An 18,177-nucleotide genomic window follows, 5' to 3' on the forward strand; every position below is an offset into this window, starting at 1 on the left:
GAGCAGCTCACTCATTGGTGTGCGGTGTCGTGGAGTCTAAAAACGAAAATAAAGCTACTCTGTCCATGCTTTTTGTAAAGTTTTGTCATGTATTAGGAATTAACACGGACGCTCGCTATTTTCACAATGACGACGACAGATATGACCGCTGTGCTCGACATTCTCCGCGTTCTCTATAAGTACACACAAACTATGTAGGAATTCGCGGACATCGACTGGTTCAGAGAGGGCCAGAAGGCAGTTCTGGTCGAAGATTCAGATTCAGACCGTTTAAAAACATTCGTAGAGAATATTTTCGTCTGTTTCGACAAGAAGCTGCTGCAGGTAGCTAGCTGTAGACAGGTAAGACCCATGTTTAGAGCTGAGCTTGTGAGTAGGACACTGTTGCGACTGTCACTAGTGGCTCAATGCATTTGTGCAAAACGTTTACCAATTAACTGTTAACTGTAGTTAATTGGTAAACGTTAAGTAATTCCAAAATGGAATTACTTAAATGAGGTTTAATGTTAATATTTTTAATAAATTAATGTTATTATATTTGCTGTCGCCGTGTTAATACATATATTTGTTAAGAATAAAATAAAAATAAAACAGTTGGATTTTTGTGTTCTATGACTTGCCATATGTGCAAAATGGAATTACTTAAATTAGGTTTAATGTTAATATTTTAATATATTAATAATATTATATATATATATATATATATATATATATATATATACATATTTGTTAAATTTTCAGACCAAATTTGTATGTATTTTACTTCCACAGATCTGCACTATACCTGAACTTCTGGCCTTTGTTCTTAACAACATGAAGAGGAAAAAGAAAAACAATGTACTAATAAATGGCTACAAACCTCTGTCCGCTCAGGAGGAGTGCAATGCAGACCAGTTCAAATTCCAAGGAAGGCTATTCCAAAGTGCTGCTTACATTCACAGTAGCGACTTGTGGAAAAATGTCCTGTTACGTCTTGGCACGGACGTCGCCAGGTACCTGCTGGAGAGCTGCTCGGTGTTTGTGGCGGTTGCTCCTTCGTGTGTGTTTCAGGTATGTGGTGTTCCAGTCTACGAAAAGATGTCCGTGCCTGCCGTCTCCACCAGGTTTTATCTCCAGAATCGGGGTCAGGCGCGTAAAGGTACGAAGTTCGGATCACGTCGGAGGTCGATGACCTGGAAAAGAAGTCACAAAGGAGGGAAATGTAGGGTTAACGAGAGTATGGACAGAAGGAAATGTAGTGGGAATAATAGGAAAAGAAAGAGAAAAAATGACGGGAGGGAAAACACTCAAGCAAAGAGAAGGAAGTTAGAAAAGCAAGAATCCATACAAGGATGTTCCAAGATGGAGGAGGGAGTTCAGTCTGTTACTGGGGAACAAACATCGACTGTGCAGCCTTCAGTACATGTTACTAAACAGCCAATACCTCAGTCTGAGAGAGAGCATGATTGGAGCGCCAGTAATATCTCCCCTTCCCAGTGTTTCATCCGAACACTTGGAATCCTCTACGGAGGCAGAGGGATGCGTAGCTTTCTGCTCAACAGGAAAAGAAAGACCGACCTAGGACCGAAGAGCCTCCAGGGTGCAGATGTTGTAAGAATAATCTTCTTCGAAGGGCTAGCTTATCTAAATGGGACACAGAGAAAGCCGAAAAAACTTCCCAGGCGCTTTTTCAACATGGTCCCACTGTTCTGTCAGCTGTTGCAACAACACAGGACGTGTCCATACAACAGACTACTGCAGAGGATGTGTCCCGTGGTAGAGGGAACGGGTGAAGAACAAACAGAGATGATCTCCCTCTTACCTCAGCACTGTGCACCTCACCGTGTCTACCTTTTTGTCCGGAAATGTCTCTCTGTTGTGATCCCACCAGAGCTGTGGGGTTCTGACTACAACCGAGCTCACTTCTTTGCTAGAGTCCGCCGTTTTTTACACGGCGGCAAGTACGAGGGACTTTCACTGTCTGAGCTGCTATGGAAGATTAAAGTGAATGACTGTCATTGGTTGATGATCAGTAAAACAGGTGAGGTTATAAACTGTCTAAAGTTTTCTATGTTTTTTTTTCTTTCTTTTGGCTGATGTGTCTCTCTCTAACGTAGCCAGGGTTCCGCCAAGTGAGCTCTCATACAGAACACAGGTTCTTGGTAAGTTCTTTGCTTGGGTTCTCGGTGGTTTTGTTACCAGCCTCGTCCGAAGCTGCTTTCATGTCACTGAGAGTATGAGCCAGAAAAATGCCCTCAGATTCTACAGACAGGAAGTTTGGGACAAACTCCAGGATCTAGCATTCAGGTACATGCTCACACACATCTGCAAACGCTTCATGGGTCATGGGACACACGCTCAAACAAATAAAAAATATATACTTTGATTTAGATGTCACCTTTCCAAGGGTCAGATGGAGGAGTTGACTCCAGCACAAGTGGCATCACTCCCAAAGGGCACGGTCATCTCTCGCCTCCGCTTCATCCCCAAGACGGACGGCATGAGGCCTATCACCAGAGTTATCGGAGCGGATCCCAAAACAAGGGTGTGTTTCTACTAATGTGTATATGGGATTTATTATTGTGTGTCTTAAGTTTGTCCAGGACATTTTAGATTTTCTTCTTGCAGTTTTATAAAGGCATTAGTCGGAACCTGCTGGAAATTCTGCGCGCTTGCGTGGACTCCACACCTTCTCTCCTCGGCTCCACTGTGTGGGGCATGATGGACATCCATAAAGTGTTGGCAGCTTGGGCTCCAGCTCAGAAGATGATGCCTCAATCTCTTTACTTTGTTAAGGTGAAAAGAACACTTACACAGATTCTTTTTTTTTTTTGTATACATTTGACAAAATCGAAAGAGGACTTTTTGTCTCCATCATGTTAGCACGAGTCAAAGTTCAGTGGCAACGGAAGAAGGAAGACATGCCATTTATACCAGTGAAGCCCAGTATAGTATTATCATTTCAACCTTCATCCGTCATATGTTTGTTTTTAAGGTGGATGTTAGTGGAGCCTATGAGAGTTTGCCTCACGATAAACTGACGGAGGTGGTTGACCAGGCCGTATCTCCACTCAAGAGTGAGCTCCTCCTTATCCGCCGCTATGCAAAGATATGGGCTAATTCTCACGAAGGCTTGAAAAAGGCCTTTGTTAGACAGGTAAACCCACGCACATGTTTGGGTATGATTTTTTTTTTTTAATTTTTATTTTTGAAGTAATCTTATTTGTCTCCATACAGGTCAGTTTCTTGAAAGAAGTCGGGGGTACCATGAACATGAAAGGGTTTGTGACGTGGCAGCAGAGGATAGGCAAGGTTCATCACGCAATACTGGTAGAGCAGGTAGTGTCTTCAGAGGTTCATTAGATAGCATTATAAGTGTGGAATGACATGCCTCTTCATTGTTCACTACTTCTCTCATTGTCTTAGCACTTTACCTCAGATCTGCAGGGCGAACATGCGTACCAGTTTCTTGTCCAGATGCTCACGGGCAGTGTCGTTCAGTTTGGGAGAAAGTAAGCTTGAAACACTTATTTAATATTTTGACAATATTAAGACAATATTCATAAACACCTGAAAAACTTAAATCTTGAATAGCATGCATTTTATAATCAGTAGCTATAATAAGTCTGTGCACTGTAAGAACTTAAGCTATATTTGTCTTTTAAATTAAGGATTTTTCAAAATATATTTTGTACTTGATTAAAAAAGTAAAAACATTAATTATTTGTATCTGGGGCGGTGTTTGTTTATTTGTTTTTCTCATAGAACGTATCGACAGTGCAGAGGAATCCCTCAAGGCTCGGTTGTGTCCAGTCTGCTCTGTTGTCTCTGTTATGGTCACATGGAGAATGTCCTCTTCAAAGACATCACTAAAAACGGGTACAATTTCCAACCTCTAACTTCGGTCTTTACTAACTGCAGTAGCACACAAGTGTCACAAGAGGGCACTGTTTCTTTAACTCTACTGCGTCTCCTGCAGGTGTCTGATGAGGTTGGTGGACGATTTTCTCTTCATCACGCGGGACTTGCACGAAGCGCAGGAGTTTCTCAAGTACGACGCAGACGTCTGCTTGGTCAGACATGTAGTTAGTCATGAAGTAGAGAAGTTTATGCTAAAATAGGAATTTCTGTTAAAAATAACTATACTTAAAATACAACCGGAATACACCATTTCCTATCTGCTTTTTATTGACTTGAGCTGTTAATATTGTAAATATTGAATTGTTTATTTATATATAATTATATATATAGTAAGTTATAATTTTTTTTAAAGATTTGTATTTATTTTTTCCTATGAAATCATTGGGGAGACCTTTTTTTTCTTTGTGTCTAGGGTCCTGCTGGCTGGTATTCCACAGTACGGTCTGGTGGTCAATCCACAGAAGGTGGTAATAAACTTTGACGTGCCAGACTGTCTCCCCTCTGCTTCTGACATCCATGTGCTGCCGACCCACTGCCTGTTCCCCTGGTGTGGTCTGCTGCTCGACACGCGCTCACTGGATGTCTACAAAGACTATAGCAGGTGAAAAGTCACACTGGTTAATTTATTCCTCACGGTGTTTTATATTTTCTATTTCAGAAGTTACTAGGCTTAGTCAGTCTTTATGGCATCTTGTTAGCCGCGTCAGTGACCCCATGCACTTTGTATCGTGTTGTAAACATTCTTATGTAGGCTAATCGCACGGAGAGTTCAGCAGTCTATATGGGTTTTTATGGGACACGCCTACCTGCATGAAACTCACTCAGGCTGCAGTTCATTTATTCAATGGGCTTTATTCAACATATAAAATAAAGCCCATTGTTGTACATAATCCTAATGCACCAGTGATGTGACACACAGTGATGCAAACCAATGTCAGTGATATCGGTTGTCTCTAGGCTTTAAAATTAAAAAAAAAAAAAAAAGGCCCCCGACCCAGGGGTTTGAGCTAGTGTTTCTTTCTTTAAATGACAAAGCATCTTGTGTTTTTTTTTTTTGTTTTTTTGTTTTTTTAAATCACGGTGTTGCTCACAGCTATGCTGGCCTGTCGATGCGCTACAGTCTCACTTTGGGATCTTCCCATGCAGCCGGACAACAGATGAGGAGAAAACTAATGGCTATTCTCAGATTCAGATGCCATCCATTGTTTGTAGACCTCAAGGTGAGAGAAATAATGATATAACGATAAACATATATATATATATACACACATATATATACACTATTATATATATATATATATAATTGTATATATATGTGTGTGTGTATATATATATATATATAATAGTGTATATATATGTGTGTGTATATATATATACACACACACATACATATATACACATATATATATATATGTGTATATATGTATATAAATATGTATGTATATGTATATATGTATGTGTATATATATATACACATGTGCCTGTATTAATAGTTACATTATTTGGAATCAGTCAAAAAAAGAAAAAAAAACTGGTGTAAAACACATACATCTACCTGTCGTTTCTTATTTTTTCAGCAATATAAAACAGTTTTTGGTTGTATTTTAATGTTTATTTATCTAGATTAATCATGATTAATTACATTAAATACGGTCCTGATTAATTGTGATTAGTCCACAGCTATCCAGCAATTAATTAGATTTGCAATTTCAAATTTGCAGTTTATTTTGTGATCCTACTGAATTGTTTTCTTCTGTTGTTTTATTTTAAAGTTTTTCTTCTTTCTCAGACCAATTCTTTTGAGGCAGTCTATAAGAACGTCTATAAGCTGGTGTTGCTTCAGGCCTACAGGTGAGTAGGGGAATTGTCTTCAATGTTTGTGAAGCTAAAACTGCTCATTTATTAAATATAATTAAATCACAACCAGCATTTCTACCACAAAATATATACCATGTCGATAATGACAACACATTAAAATTCCACTTCACTGCGTGCTCACTGAGCCTGACCTAATGGTGAGGCCCGTCGAGGTAAGAATGTGTTTAACTAAACATGGGTTAAATTGTCAATCAATAGCTGAACCTTTTATCTGGGAATGTAAATGTGACCCTGTTTCCTTCCTCTTAGGTGTTTTTTTTTTGTTTTTTTGTTCTGTTTTTCTTCTCCCAAGGTTCCGTGTGTGTGCCCAGAGTTTGCCCTTTGGTCAGACGGTTGCTAAGAACCCTGGCTACTTCCTGCAAATGATAGGCGACATGATTGATTACACCGATCATCTCATTAGGCTCAGCAACAAAGGCAATATTTCCTGTAACTTACTGAATATCTGAGGATTATTATGTAAAAAATATATATATATTTTTTTTTTTACTTATTCCTCTTTGTCTTTATTTCTCTGTGCTCTTTTTTAAAGGATTGGTGTTAGGCACCAAAGCCCAGACTGGGCCTGTACAGCGTGAAGCAGTGGAGCTCATTTTCAGTCTGTCCTTCCTAAAGGTTCTGTCACCGCATCGTTCTCTGTACAAGGATCTGCTCTCACACCTGCACAAACGTATGTCGCTCTTAAATGCAGTAGTAGGAACAAAGATGGTTTAGATTTTCTGGTGGAAAAAGTAAAGTATATCTGAGTAAAATAGAAACATAGAAAGGACTCAGAGCAACAAATGTTCAACTTCCTGTCGAAGGTGTTTGATTACAAAATAATTTTTTTTGTGTTTTTTTTAAACCTTGTAATTCCACCACTGTGTCTAATTATATCATCACATTAGTCTCAGTACAGTAAGTGGTGTTCAGTACAAAAGTTATGTTGGTTAAATCCGTGTGTATACAGTATGTGTCTGTACATGAACTTTAAGGACAAGAAAATGTACTTCATCGATCAATTACGAGATCTTGCATGCTAATCACTGTATATTGCTTTTACCAGGTTTTTTTTTTAACAGATGCAGAAAATAATGCTCTTTTTTTTTTTCTTCTTCCAGGGAAGCGCAGCCTGGAGCAGAGTCTCGGGGACTTGAGGTTGGCCAGAGTCCGACAGGCTGCCGAACCGAGGATTCCGGCTGATTTCTTGGCCATTAAGATGTAGCAGGTCTGCTTGCAAATTCTACTACTCACAGCCTTGTTTTTCAGCAACCGCGGATGTTTTATTACTTACGGTATCCGTTTATCAAAGATCACAGATGGCATCAGCCACCCCCCGTTTCCCGATCTGTCAGTGAGCCAAAGCGACTACTGCGCCGTACCTTTACTCCCTTTGGACTTTGGTTTACACTTCTTGGTAGTTTTCCTTGAGGATCACTGACAATCACTTTGCACATAAATTATACGTTCATTTGTCCACAATTATATTGTTACTCATTACAGTGTGTTTACACAGTCGTACTCAGTGTCATAGTTCTCAGAAGCAGTGGTAAACAGAAGCAGTGAGGTGTGATTGTTAATCTAGATTTATGTGTGAATTTACCATCAGTCAGGAAAGAACCTTAGAGCGATGTTGATGATTCTGCTCAGAACAGCTGTGATTTTATTACTTTCATTTTCTCCGAATTCTCTAGTTTCTTGTACCCTGTGTTTCAATCTCAAATCCCTCGTTGAAGTAGGGTGTCGGGTTAGCTTCTGCCGGCGCCCCCGTACGCCCATATCGGATCAGTTTGTACAGAGGGACAAGAACGATGGGCAGTACAGGTACCGTTGAGAGGAGGATGATGATGGCGAAAACCCAGTTTGGATACGGCTTTGTTTCAGTTTGAGGGAATAATTCCTAAAAGAAATGACAAGTGTTAAAAAAAAAAACGTTTGTGTTTTCAGTGTGTCTTTAAAGCCTTTGACAAATCTTGTCCATTCTTGGTTGGCACAGTCTTTTTAGTAATTGAGTGTTGTTTGTTTGTTGAGTGTGGTTTTTTTTTTCTTAGAATTTCCAACCCTCTCTTCTTTTTTTTATATTGGAAACATATCCAAACCTTGAACTCACGTACTGTGTACCTATGTAACATAATCTAGGACAGTGGTTCTCAAACTGTGCTACGCGTACCACCGATGGTACGTTAGCGTTCTGTAGTGCTGCATGGGGAAAATTCATTCAAATTAATTTTCACATTCACATTTTGTGGCAAATGTAAACAAGATCGTCTTCTGTGTATTACATCCCGTTAAGATTTTCTTAAGAATTTTTTGCGAGATGGCGACGTAAACACGAAACTTCGTGCACCGAGGAAAGATGATTATCACTCACACACACTTACATAGTCAGGGTTCCACGCCGGGTACATGGGGTGCTCTTGTGCCTGGATGATCACGTATGCAATCAGCACCACGAATAGCATTACTGGGCTGATTACCATCCAGCAAGATACCCAAAAGATATTTGGTGTCTTTCCCGTCATGTAGAAGACATCCTCCTTAAAACTGTCAACAAAAGCAGAGGGGAAAAGTTCAAATAATACACCAGTATAAAGGCGGGAAAAAAAGGTGAAGGAAAGTATTACGTTTTTAGTCCACGGATATAAACGACTCCAATTATCTCCATGAACGCAATAATGAGCAGCGGTACGGAGCCCACGTAGCTGTTGAAGACCTCCACCCAATAGTTCCCTGAACCCATTCCAAAGATGATCGCTATCAGGAAGCTTATCAGGCAGACAATAGCTGGTGATAAGAGGAAGAGACAAATTCAGTCACAGGAGCCAAGGCAGTAAAGTAAACTCTGGTTCATTGTTGTATAAAAACCCTGACGTCCTCACCTGTTACCACCTCATCAGGTAGCCAGGAAGGCACCAGTTTGAGGTCCTGAATGGGTGTGAGCACTCCCCCGATGTTGCCGAACATGGAGGAGAGGCCCAAACTGAAGAGCATAATGAAGAACAGTACGGCCCATACCTGCGAGCCCGGCATCTCTATCACGGCCTCAGTGAACACTATGAAAGCCAGGCCCGTTCCTGAAGCGCTCTGTGCGGGGTATCGGAGAGAAAGTAATGAGGAAGTAGGAACTGACCGTACAAGTTCATGATGTTCCTGTGTTCAGAACAGGGAGGACGCTCCACTAAACTGCTTTATTTTTTTTTTTTACAACATAATAGTTCACCTGATCAAGGAATGTATTCAGGTCACAGGTCCTCAGGTCCAAACTGGCCACATCTGAAGGTGACGTCTGATTGAGATAATCAACCCAGTCCATGTAGTTGTCCAGTGTGATGTTTTGGTCAGCAATGTCAAAGTGGTTGGTCAGAGATATGATGTTCCTGCAGACAAGGTACAGAACATCATCGATGCGAGGCCAAATGAAGATAAGGGTGTTGCATGGAGCTCCGTTCCTGCGCGTACGTACTGCGACACGCAGCTGTTGTAGTTGTTTTTCGCTTTAAATCCCAGGATGGAGAAGATGGATATGGAGGCGTACAGAGAGGTGGCGCTGTTGATAATTCCTACCAGAAGGGTGTCTCTCTCACAGTTGTTTCTGACAAATGTAGAACAGAGTTAAAGACAAGGGACTCACTCTCTCTCTCTATGTGTGTGTGTTTAGGTAGCTGCATGCTTACTTTTCTACGTTGTAGCTGGAGAAAGCAATAAGTCCTCCAAAGCCTACGGACAGAGAGAAGAAGATCTGGGTGGCAGCATCCAGCCACACCTTGGGGTTCTTCAGTATCTCCCACTTGAAACAAAAGCAAAGTGTTGCTAGTCTTTGTAGTTTGTTCAAATCAGATATCAGTTCAGTCAGATATTTTCTAAAATAGAATAACAGAGATGTTGCTAGTCTTTGTAGTTTGTTCAAATGTCAGATATTTTCTAGAATAGAGTAATAGAGACGGCTTTGAAATGAAGGGCTAAGAAATCACTCACATCAGGGGAGAAAAGGTACACCAGCCCATCAGTGGCTCCAGGAAGAGTGAGGGCACGGGTCAGAAAGATGGTCAGGACCAGGGACGGGAAGGTTGTTGTGACATAAACCGCCTGCTCAACAGTAAAAGCATATGAAAATGTTCTAACGATTAACTTTTTTTTTTGTTTCACGGCCATTAAATGAATGAGTACAAACCTTGCCCATGGACTCTATGCCTTTGATGAAGCAGATGTAGACGATGCACCAGGACGTGCCCTGACATAGGATTATCCACCACCGCAGCGACCCACTGGTCTCGATGTCCGCTGTGATGTTCAGGGTCTCACGGTACCAGAAATAATTCACGGGCGTGCTCACCTCACACTCATGATTGTAGCCTGTGTGGAAGCCAAAAATGGGATTATTATATTCTTTGACGACGGGTATAAGGTCTACGCATTTTGGTCAATGTTTACATTCACAGGGAATAGCCATAAAAGCAGTATATGGGCAAGTAGGGTATTTTGGATTTAAAAAGTATTAAGTAATTTTTGGGGCACATATTTCATGGTTACACAATATTTTTTAAGATTTGTCTCACGCAATGTTGGTTTCTGACGCATGTTTTTTACGTTCCCAGAAGTTATAAAAATCCCTAAATGATTTCCCATTGGTATTCAGAGATCATATAACTGACAAAAACAAAAACACAAGGGTGAGAATGATTGACTTGAATGTTATAGTTATAAAACAATAAGATGCAGCGTGATTACCAAACTATCACATAGCTCATCTGAACGTTTGTGTGTAAAAGTTGAACATCTTTATTTCTGTCTCTGTCTCGGTGGTTGAGAAGAGTATTTGTCTCCGTCTCGGTGGTTGAAAAGAGTATTTGCTTAACCCTTCTGATGTTGGGGTTATCAAAGGTAAACAGAATCCCATTTCCTAGTTACCCGTGCTGTTGACATTGAGGGGACAGCTACTCCACGGAAGTGGTTCCTGGAAGGAGTTAAAGAAGTACCACAGAACCCAGGCCAGGATGGTGTTGTAGAAAATGCTTACTAGAAATGATACCACCATGGAGGCAATTCCTGCGAAAATAGATTTCAGATTCAGTTTGATGGCCGTTTAAGGCAATTCACACTATATGTTTATTTAAAAAAAAACAATAATGAGGAACTCTTTTACCTACCAATGCCACCTAGCATGGGTGAGATGCAGTTCCAGGCACCGATGCTACCCTGGCGTAGCCTCTGACCTATAGCCAGCTCCAGGTAAAGCAGGGGCAGGCCTTGGAATACCAGAGCTATCAGGTAGGGGATGAGGAATGCACCTGGAAGCAAAGTGAATACTCAGTAGACTGTTTAACTTGACAGATACTTGAGGAAAAAAAGACTTTAAATATTGACAACTTTACACCATGACGTAGCCGCGTTGTTTTTTTTTTTTTTATAAAGTACACTACAGTAAATCGGTCAATAGGTTGTACACCAACAAATAGACACTGGAGTTACATTTACTGGGTCATGACCTTGGGTTACACTGTTAACCGTTATAACCTGGGTTATTTCTTACTTTACCATTAGCCCAAGAAAAGATTAACAGGATTTTTTTTCCCCAGTGATGCAGACTCAGACTCTTTGTTTGGTGCTGATAACATTTCAAAGATCAGCTGTTTGGTTAACTTTACCCTTTTCTTTTTTTTTCCCTTGTGTCTACTCGACTTTCAGGATATATCTCCAAGAGCCAGAGAAAACAAATATTGGAATGTGTCAGGAGGAGAGCTCTGCGTGATCAATAGCACAAAGATAAGGATCGCCACCCCCCGACGTGATCGATTGGATAATGGACAACTTAAGTGGAAAACAGGTACGTAAGAACATTGACACTTAAATGAAAGACTAACCATGTCAAACGTAGTGATAAAACACTCTTACCTCCTCCATAGATTTGGCAAAGGTATGGAAAACGCCAGACATTCCCGAGTCCAACTGCGAATCCTATGCACGTCAACAGGTACTGCACTTTATTATCCCACTTTGGTCTTTCCTTTTCTTTTGTAGTACTCATCGTAGTACTCCTTATCCGATGACAAAACCCAAGTTCTGCTTCTGGGATTTAACACTTTTCTCGCATGTGGCTCACGGGGATAGTATGTTTACATGAAGCCCAGAATGAGCTCTTTGATTCTACCTCAGTGTTTCAGAAGATCTGAGAGGACGAGTGATGTTTAGTCTGGTTCACTCCAAGGGGGCTGAACTTCAACGTCCAATCAGATTCAACCCTGAGTCAGGGATTCAGGCTTTATGGTGTTTTAAATGAAGAGGCCAGGCTAAAAAAAAATTTGACAAAGAGAAAGGAATGTTCTTTTATTAACCTTAATGGGTAACTTTTTTTATTGAAGTCAATAAAAAGTACAATAATTTACAAAAGTTTGATATTTGAGGAATGGTAAAACTCTAAATATTGAAGATTGTGCTCAAAATAATTTCCTGCTACAGGACTCAAACTTAGACCATCATTCTGCAAATTCTGCCGGGATAAACCGAGGAAGAATTAAAACATGTTTTTAGGACAGAAACGGTTCTAAAAATGTACCATGAACACGATTACCGTTACATCAGACCTAATTTATAACTTGATTATGAATCTCCATAGTTACGCTGTCAATCAGTATAACAGGAACTCATGGTATCCTGTGAATAATTTTGCTAAACATCACTCAGTTTTTACGTTGTAGCATCATGCAAAAGCCTTGAGAACTATCTGAACTTTTCCTTGACATTGGAAGAAGGAGACTATGAACCATGTGGAATTTTTGCGAGATTTGTTTGAAGCAATAAAATAACTGCTAAGACTCTGAGTAGTTTGCTGTGTTCGGACACTGATTGTTTGGTGTTTTGAGGTTCCGTCATCATCTCCCTCAAATTCTACAGATTGTATTTGAATCTTTTAGCCGTCCTCCAAATACAGTTAGACTTCAACATTCACACGGATGGACGTTTATAAAGAACATTTGCGTTTTTCTGCCACCTGTTGGTGTAACGATGCTTCTGCAAAGACCTGATATGGAATGAAGGCAAAAAAAAGTCAAATTTTGTCACACATTTAATGAACACAATCAGAAACAAGTGCTATAGTATCAACAAAAGAAAAAAAAAACATACATTTACAAAACGTGTGTGTTTATAAAATTTTAAATGCCTCTTATCGCTGTTCTATTCTCAGGTGCAGTGGAAAAATCACAATTGAAATATGAAAACTACTGCTGGATATACTGTAATAATGGAAACCATTTGAGGACAATAACAGGAAGTCCCAGTAGGAGAGGGCCACAAAGCCGGTAAGGGAGGAACCAAGGATTAAAATGTGTCACTAAATTATATTTATCAAGATAGGCACAAATTTTTTATTGGTTTATGTGAGGTCCATAGTGCAGTGTAGAAGCTATAGTTACATTTATACAGAATTACACATTTCTACATTCTAATAACATTCACATATTTATTCATACCTGCACGGCAACTAGAAGTTCTAGCTGTGATCTTAGGTGAAAGAGAACGGCGACAGTATGTTGTTTTGTTTTTTGATCATGTAAGATTGGCTGAAACTTGATTGGTGTGAAAACCTTATCTGATAGGCACAGATAAGTCGGTGACGTCATGTATTGCTGGTTGAACTGCTATCTGACTATGAAGGCTGACTGGATTTATTAGTCATACGTGTTTTGGTTTGTTGTTCGTTGTCCATTCAAATATGAAATATCGTCACTTTGGATTCTTGGTGTTCACTTGTCCGCCTTATTTGGGCAGAGAAACTAGTTCACACTGGTTCTGTGACCTGTCTGTATCTCAGCTATCCGCACCATCCTGTTATGTAAACGATCAGAATAACAACAACACTCAATAATAGTATGAATTGATATAGAAACTTAATATAATTAACACATTGTAAAGATTGAATTTCTGTATTTACAAAAACCTAACATCATCCTACATGTGTGAAGAGCCGCGGGTTGTAGACCTCGACCCTAAAGGTGGCAGAGATGAAACTGCTGACATTTAATTTGGAAATAACTAGGAAGTGGCGGCACTAGGCTAGAGAAAAGTGAGAGAGGAGACGTGAACAGGAAGAAAGTTGGTGTAACATTGAAGGAAACAAGTGAAGTAGAGAAGGAACGAAGAAGACGTTGTTCCATGTTTTAATCACTGTAAAAAAAAAGAAGTTTGATTTGTCAGAGTTTTTTCCTGCAGTAAACAAATGCTAGCCTACATATCGCATACATCGGCACCACCAGACTGGGTATTCCCGCCAGGACAAATATAACAGCGTTGACCCAGGAAGGATATGGCATTGATGCCAGATAGGGAAACGCTTCCTGTAAACCATAAAAAAACAGGATGTTTAGTATTTACTGGTCAATGTATCCATCTGAGAATCGATAACAGATGAATGTTGACACTGAGGTCAAGGTCAGATGGTTTATTAACTTACAGAATTGGGGTCCCACACTAAGTGTGTGAGTTCCTCTTGACCTTGGACCACCATGTAGAAAACTAAGATAACCAGGATGATTAAAGGGCTAATAAACCTCCACGAAATCTGCCAGAAGATTGACGGTTTGTGGCCAATCATGAACTCCAGATCTTCGCAGAACCTGAAACATGAGAGTAAACTTAAACTTAAACGTGAGAATATCAAGTGACAACAATGAGCAGAGGCTTTTTTTGCTTATGTCAAATATGAATTTAGGATATTTGTGAGGATGTTTTTTTGGTTGAAATTGCGTTTTTTTTTATGTAGCATTTGAACCTAGTTATGTGTCGTTCGCGAGTGATTCGTTCAATATGAACACATTGTTCATATGACTCGTAACTCTGCGAGTAATGAGTAATGAACTTTTTTTACAACGTAATGAAAGCAATGAACTTCTTTACAATGCCCACAATAGGGCTATAGTGCCACCTGCTGTAGATGAATGAAATAATTCGTTCAAGATTCGTTCACGATTCTTTCATTTTACTGTTCGAGAGATCCGAATTAGTAAAAAGAGTCGGTCTTCCTAACACTAATAAACACACAACATAAAACCAAAATATTTAAGTTGTGCAAAATATCTAGCTAACAAATTATTTGTTTCTTGTTCACTGACCTGTCAATGCCGTAAATGTGCACAACTGCTATTAGTTCAATAAACCCAATGGTCAGAAGAGGAACAGATCCAGCAAAGTTGTCGAAAAGAGTCACCCAGTAAAACCCTGACTGCTGCGCAAACAGCAGAGAGACGACGAAGGACACGAAGCAAGTGGCTCCTGTAAAACACAATGCGTTAGCAGAGAAACGGCGTCCGACTTTTTTAATCAACCGTAACCAAATGACAGGGAATACCGGTGATAGCTTCTTGTGGCCAACTTTGAGGAACAATGTTGAGGTCTTTTAAGGGGACTACCACTCCTTCAATGTTGCCAAACAGGGTTGAGATGCCCAAGCACAGAAGCATGAGGAAAAAGAGAACGGACCAAATGGGGGAACCTGGCATTTTAGTGATGGCCTCTGTAAATACAACAAAGGCCAAACCTGTTCCTTCCACCCCCTGAAAATAAAAGCCCACATTAGTTTAGCAAACATAACACCCTAAGAAGATTTCGATTGATTTTCTGCGACGTCTGTACCTCACTGAGAAATTTCTGCAGGTCACATGTTTGGATGTTCAGTCTCAGAACTTCATCGGAATGGGAGGTGTTGAGGCGGATCAGCTCTGACTCATAGTTGCTGGTAGTGATGTTATCTTCGCTCAGGTCAAACGCGTTTAATAATAGCCTGATGTTCCTAAAACGAAAGTGCACAGCTGGTCAGCCACCTGGCATTAGAGTAATGACTGAGTCATTTGGCTCTATCACAGTTACCTGACGCCATAATATTTCCCTCAGTGATAAACAACAGCTGATTTCTAAAACAAAAGCATACACACACACACACGGGAATCACTAATCATACATGATCATATAGATACAGTAATGCTTCAAACAAATTCTTAATCTCCTTACCCTATAACCTGAGAGCTGCCCACTGGACTTTAGGGTCACTCCTTTATAAAGATTTTTGTTTTTTTAGTTTGCAGGTGTCGAGTATTGATTGATCCTGTAATTCAGTGCCAGTCACAAGTTAATTGCTTCACATTCATTCGCTGTAAAGAAAATGCTGTGTGGTATGATTCTGTTTTTGTCGCACCGGATGGACCTGAGCACTTTCAGAACATGTGAAGAAGTCTCCAGAAAACTATCGTAGCCTTTTTTAGAACTGCGGATCCTGACTGACTGAAAAAAATCACGATAAAAAGTGGGCTTCTGCATGATGATTGGATGAACTGTTTATGAAGTGAAACTATGAGATACATGAACACAGATACAATGCTGTCATCTAGTGGCCTTCACCTTAATATACAGCCATTTATCCCCAAAGCTATTTTTAGGGCACACATTATCGGTTTTCATTATCGGAAGAAAAAGCGATAACATTACATAATATGCTAATATCGGGCGATATTATTGGACATCCCTAACTGTAACGTTCTGTCAGTGCTCAGGCCCTAAACAAAAAAGGTTTTTAAACTTCGGCAACTCTGTGGTTGATATTTGAGTGTATTTAAAAAAAGAATTTTGTCATGACTCACTGATACAAGGTACTCACTCACTAATACAGCTATCATATTTCTCAGTAGCCCTGAAACCAATGATGGTGTAGGTGACCGTGGCAACATAGATAGCCGTCAGGCCTGTAATTGCAGTCAACACCACGGCGTCTTTCATGCAGTTGTTGCTTGAAAAAATAAAAAGTTAAATGTGAAACAATCAGGATATATTTTCATCTGCCATAAAATGTAAAAGTAATTCTTTGCATTTCTTACTGAATGGGGTTGTAGCTGGAGAAAGAGATGAGGCCTCCCCACGCTATACTGAACGCATAAAAGACCTGCGCACCCGCATCCAACCAAGTTGTTGCTTTCATCAACTCGTTCACCTGCAGACATGAGGATTACGTTGTGTTTTATTATTTATCTGCCTTAAAAAGAGAAACAAATATTTGGTAGAAGTTAAAAACATACATCTGGTGTGAAGAGAAACTCCACTCCATTCAGGGCTCCTTTCAGGGTCAGTCCTCTGACCAGGAAGATAGCCAGCACTATGTACGGCAGGATGGACGTAACATACACTGCCTGAGATTTAGATCGTGTTAAAGGAATCACGTTAGGGAAATCGCAAGCGGACCAAAACAGTGATCATTTCGAATGTTAGCCGCTTCACAAACCTTGCCTGACGTTCCAATCCCTCGAATGTAACAGAGGCAGATGACGGCCCAGGCAGCTAACAGGCAGACCACCATGGGCCAGTGGATTCCTCCAGAGTCTGCTATAGAGGCCGTGGTGTTCAGGGTCACTCGGTAATAATAGTAATCCACAGTTGAACTCCGTTGACACTCCGATACGTATTCTGCATATGTATATATATATATATATATTTAAAAACTTGGTTTGTTTTGACAGTAGACAGTGACGTCCTTCTTTTTCGGTGTGTGTCTGTCCTACCTGTCCCGTTGTCGTTCAGAGGACACTGTGCCCAAGGCAGAGGGCTCTGGAAGGAGTTGAAGAAATACCACATGATCCAGGCGATCAAGGTGTTGTAGTAGAGTCCGATCATGAACGACACTAGCATGGAGGCTATACCTGAGCGGTGATAGGGGTTTTACTGTAATGAATCTCTAATGTGAAGCTAGAATTCTGTCGCCATGGAGATGGTTAGCTGCCCTTACCGATGCCGTTCAAATAGGGGCTGATGGATCTCCACACTCCCACACTGCCTTTCCTCAGACGCTGACCGATGGCGAACTCCAGCAGCAGGAGAGGCATGCCCTCCAGCACCAGCAGAATGAAATAAGGGATCAAAAACGCACCTGAAAAAGATGTAGCCCTATTAGCTTCCACCACACAGGAGAGAAAATTTAAATGTGAAAATTATGAATTTTTCCCGCGTACCACTAGAGAGCGCTCGCGTACCACCGGTGGTACGCGCACCACAGTTTGAGAACCACTGCTTTAGACTTATATCCATGCTAATAGATGACACCGGGCGTAGATACTGTAAATAATTAGCGCTCTTCGGTTAATCCCGATCATACGCTTAAATGACTTTTTCCAGTTGCAAATAATACAGTTATAAAAGTATTTAGAAATGCTGTGTCATTCTGTGCGGTGGTAAAAACATCATATCATTCGTACCATGGGAATTCCTTAAATGACCTTTGATACCGCCCATGCTGCTGCATCTACAGGTCTCTCTGTTGTCCGTTGTTTTCCTACACGTTGGCAGCACTAGGCGGGGTTAACCTTTCGGTCGGGTTGATGAGTTCAATCAATAAATGTACAGCTGCAGCCGTATTGTGGAATCGGAATCGTAAATACCAAACAG

General features: G+C 40.4%; 2 protein-coding genes and 1 long non-coding RNA gene across 4 annotated transcripts in view; 1 reads left to right on the forward strand and 2 right to left on the reverse strand.

The window, feature by feature from the left end:
* tert (telomerase reverse transcriptase) overlaps positions 1-18,177 on the forward strand; it is a 22,877-nt gene continuing 4,700 nt past the window's right edge. The window contains exons 1-19 of one of the 2 annotated variants that reach the window (XM_025065157.1): positions 1-342; positions 772-2,020; positions 2,101-2,286; positions 2,371-2,524; positions 2,608-2,775; positions 2,975-3,136; positions 3,217-3,318; positions 3,406-3,491; positions 3,745-3,858; positions 3,959-4,030; positions 4,313-4,501; positions 4,994-5,120; positions 5,690-5,751; positions 6,071-6,195; positions 6,311-6,448; positions 6,879-6,985; positions 11,443-11,581; positions 11,661-11,728; positions 12,941-13,055. In XM_025065157.1, the coding sequence (XP_024920925.1) occupies positions 2,216-2,286; positions 2,371-2,524; positions 2,608-2,775; positions 2,975-3,136; positions 3,217-3,318; positions 3,406-3,491; positions 3,745-3,858; positions 3,959-4,030; positions 4,313-4,501; positions 4,994-5,120; positions 5,690-5,751; positions 6,071-6,195; positions 6,311-6,448; positions 6,879-6,982 (1,674 nt within the window). In that variant the 5' untranslated portion in view covers positions 1-342; positions 772-2,020; positions 2,101-2,215 and the 3' untranslated portion in view covers positions 6,983-6,985; positions 11,443-11,581; positions 11,661-11,728; positions 12,941-13,055. Of the gene's footprint in view, positions 343-771; positions 2,021-2,096; positions 2,287-2,370; positions 2,525-2,607; positions 2,776-2,974; positions 3,137-3,216; positions 3,319-3,405; positions 3,492-3,744; positions 3,859-3,958; positions 4,031-4,312; positions 4,502-4,993; positions 5,121-5,689; positions 5,752-6,070; positions 6,196-6,310; positions 6,449-6,878; positions 6,986-11,442; positions 11,582-11,660; positions 11,729-12,940; positions 13,056-18,177 lie in introns of both variants that reach the window. The other variant, XM_008332062.3, reaches the window with a different exon arrangement.
* On the reverse strand, positions 7,225-12,139 carry LOC103394652 (sodium-dependent neutral amino acid transporter B(0)AT3-like). The gene is made up of 12 exons (XM_008332064.3): positions 11,650-12,139; positions 10,905-11,045; positions 10,666-10,803; positions 9,929-10,110; positions 9,733-9,843; positions 9,432-9,544; positions 9,221-9,349; positions 8,978-9,134; positions 8,637-8,841; positions 8,382-8,541; positions 8,139-8,301; positions 7,225-7,657 (listed from the first exon to the last, which is right to left on the reverse strand). Exons 1-12 carry the CDS (start codon positions 11,780-11,782, stop codon positions 7,448-7,450), a joined length of 1,842 nt encoding a protein of 613 aa, XP_008330286.1. The 5' UTR covers positions 11,783-12,139; the 3' UTR covers positions 7,225-7,447.
* On the reverse strand, positions 14,880-17,510 carry LOC103394684 (uncharacterized). Its single transcript, XR_003052661.1, has 3 exons — positions 17,298-17,510; positions 16,818-17,202; positions 14,880-16,732 (listed from the first exon to the last, which is right to left on the reverse strand). It is a non-coding gene; the product is annotated as an uncharacterized LOC103394684 (long non-coding RNA).

Source organism: Cynoglossus semilaevis, chromosome 18 (genome assembly GCF_000523025.1).
Source record: "Cynoglossus semilaevis isolate Cse_v1.0 chromosome 18, Cse_v1.0, whole genome shotgun sequence".
NCBI classification, from domain to species: domain Eukaryota; kingdom Metazoa; phylum Chordata; class Actinopteri; order Pleuronectiformes; family Cynoglossidae; genus Cynoglossus; species Cynoglossus semilaevis.

Coding starts and splice junctions, on each gene's coding strand:
- LOC103394652 (XM_008332064.3), bottom strand. CDS start 11,782: ATGAGTACTACAAAAGAAAAGGAAAGACCAAAGTGGGATAATAAAGTG. Junction 9,844..9,928: donor GCATAGAGTCCATGGGCAAG/GTTTGTACTCAT, acceptor ACTGTTGAGCAG/GCGGTTTATGTCACAACAAC. Junction 8,302..8,381: donor TATATCCGTGGACTAAAAAC/GTAATACTTTCC, acceptor TTTTGTTGACAG/TTTTAAGGAGGATGTCTTCT.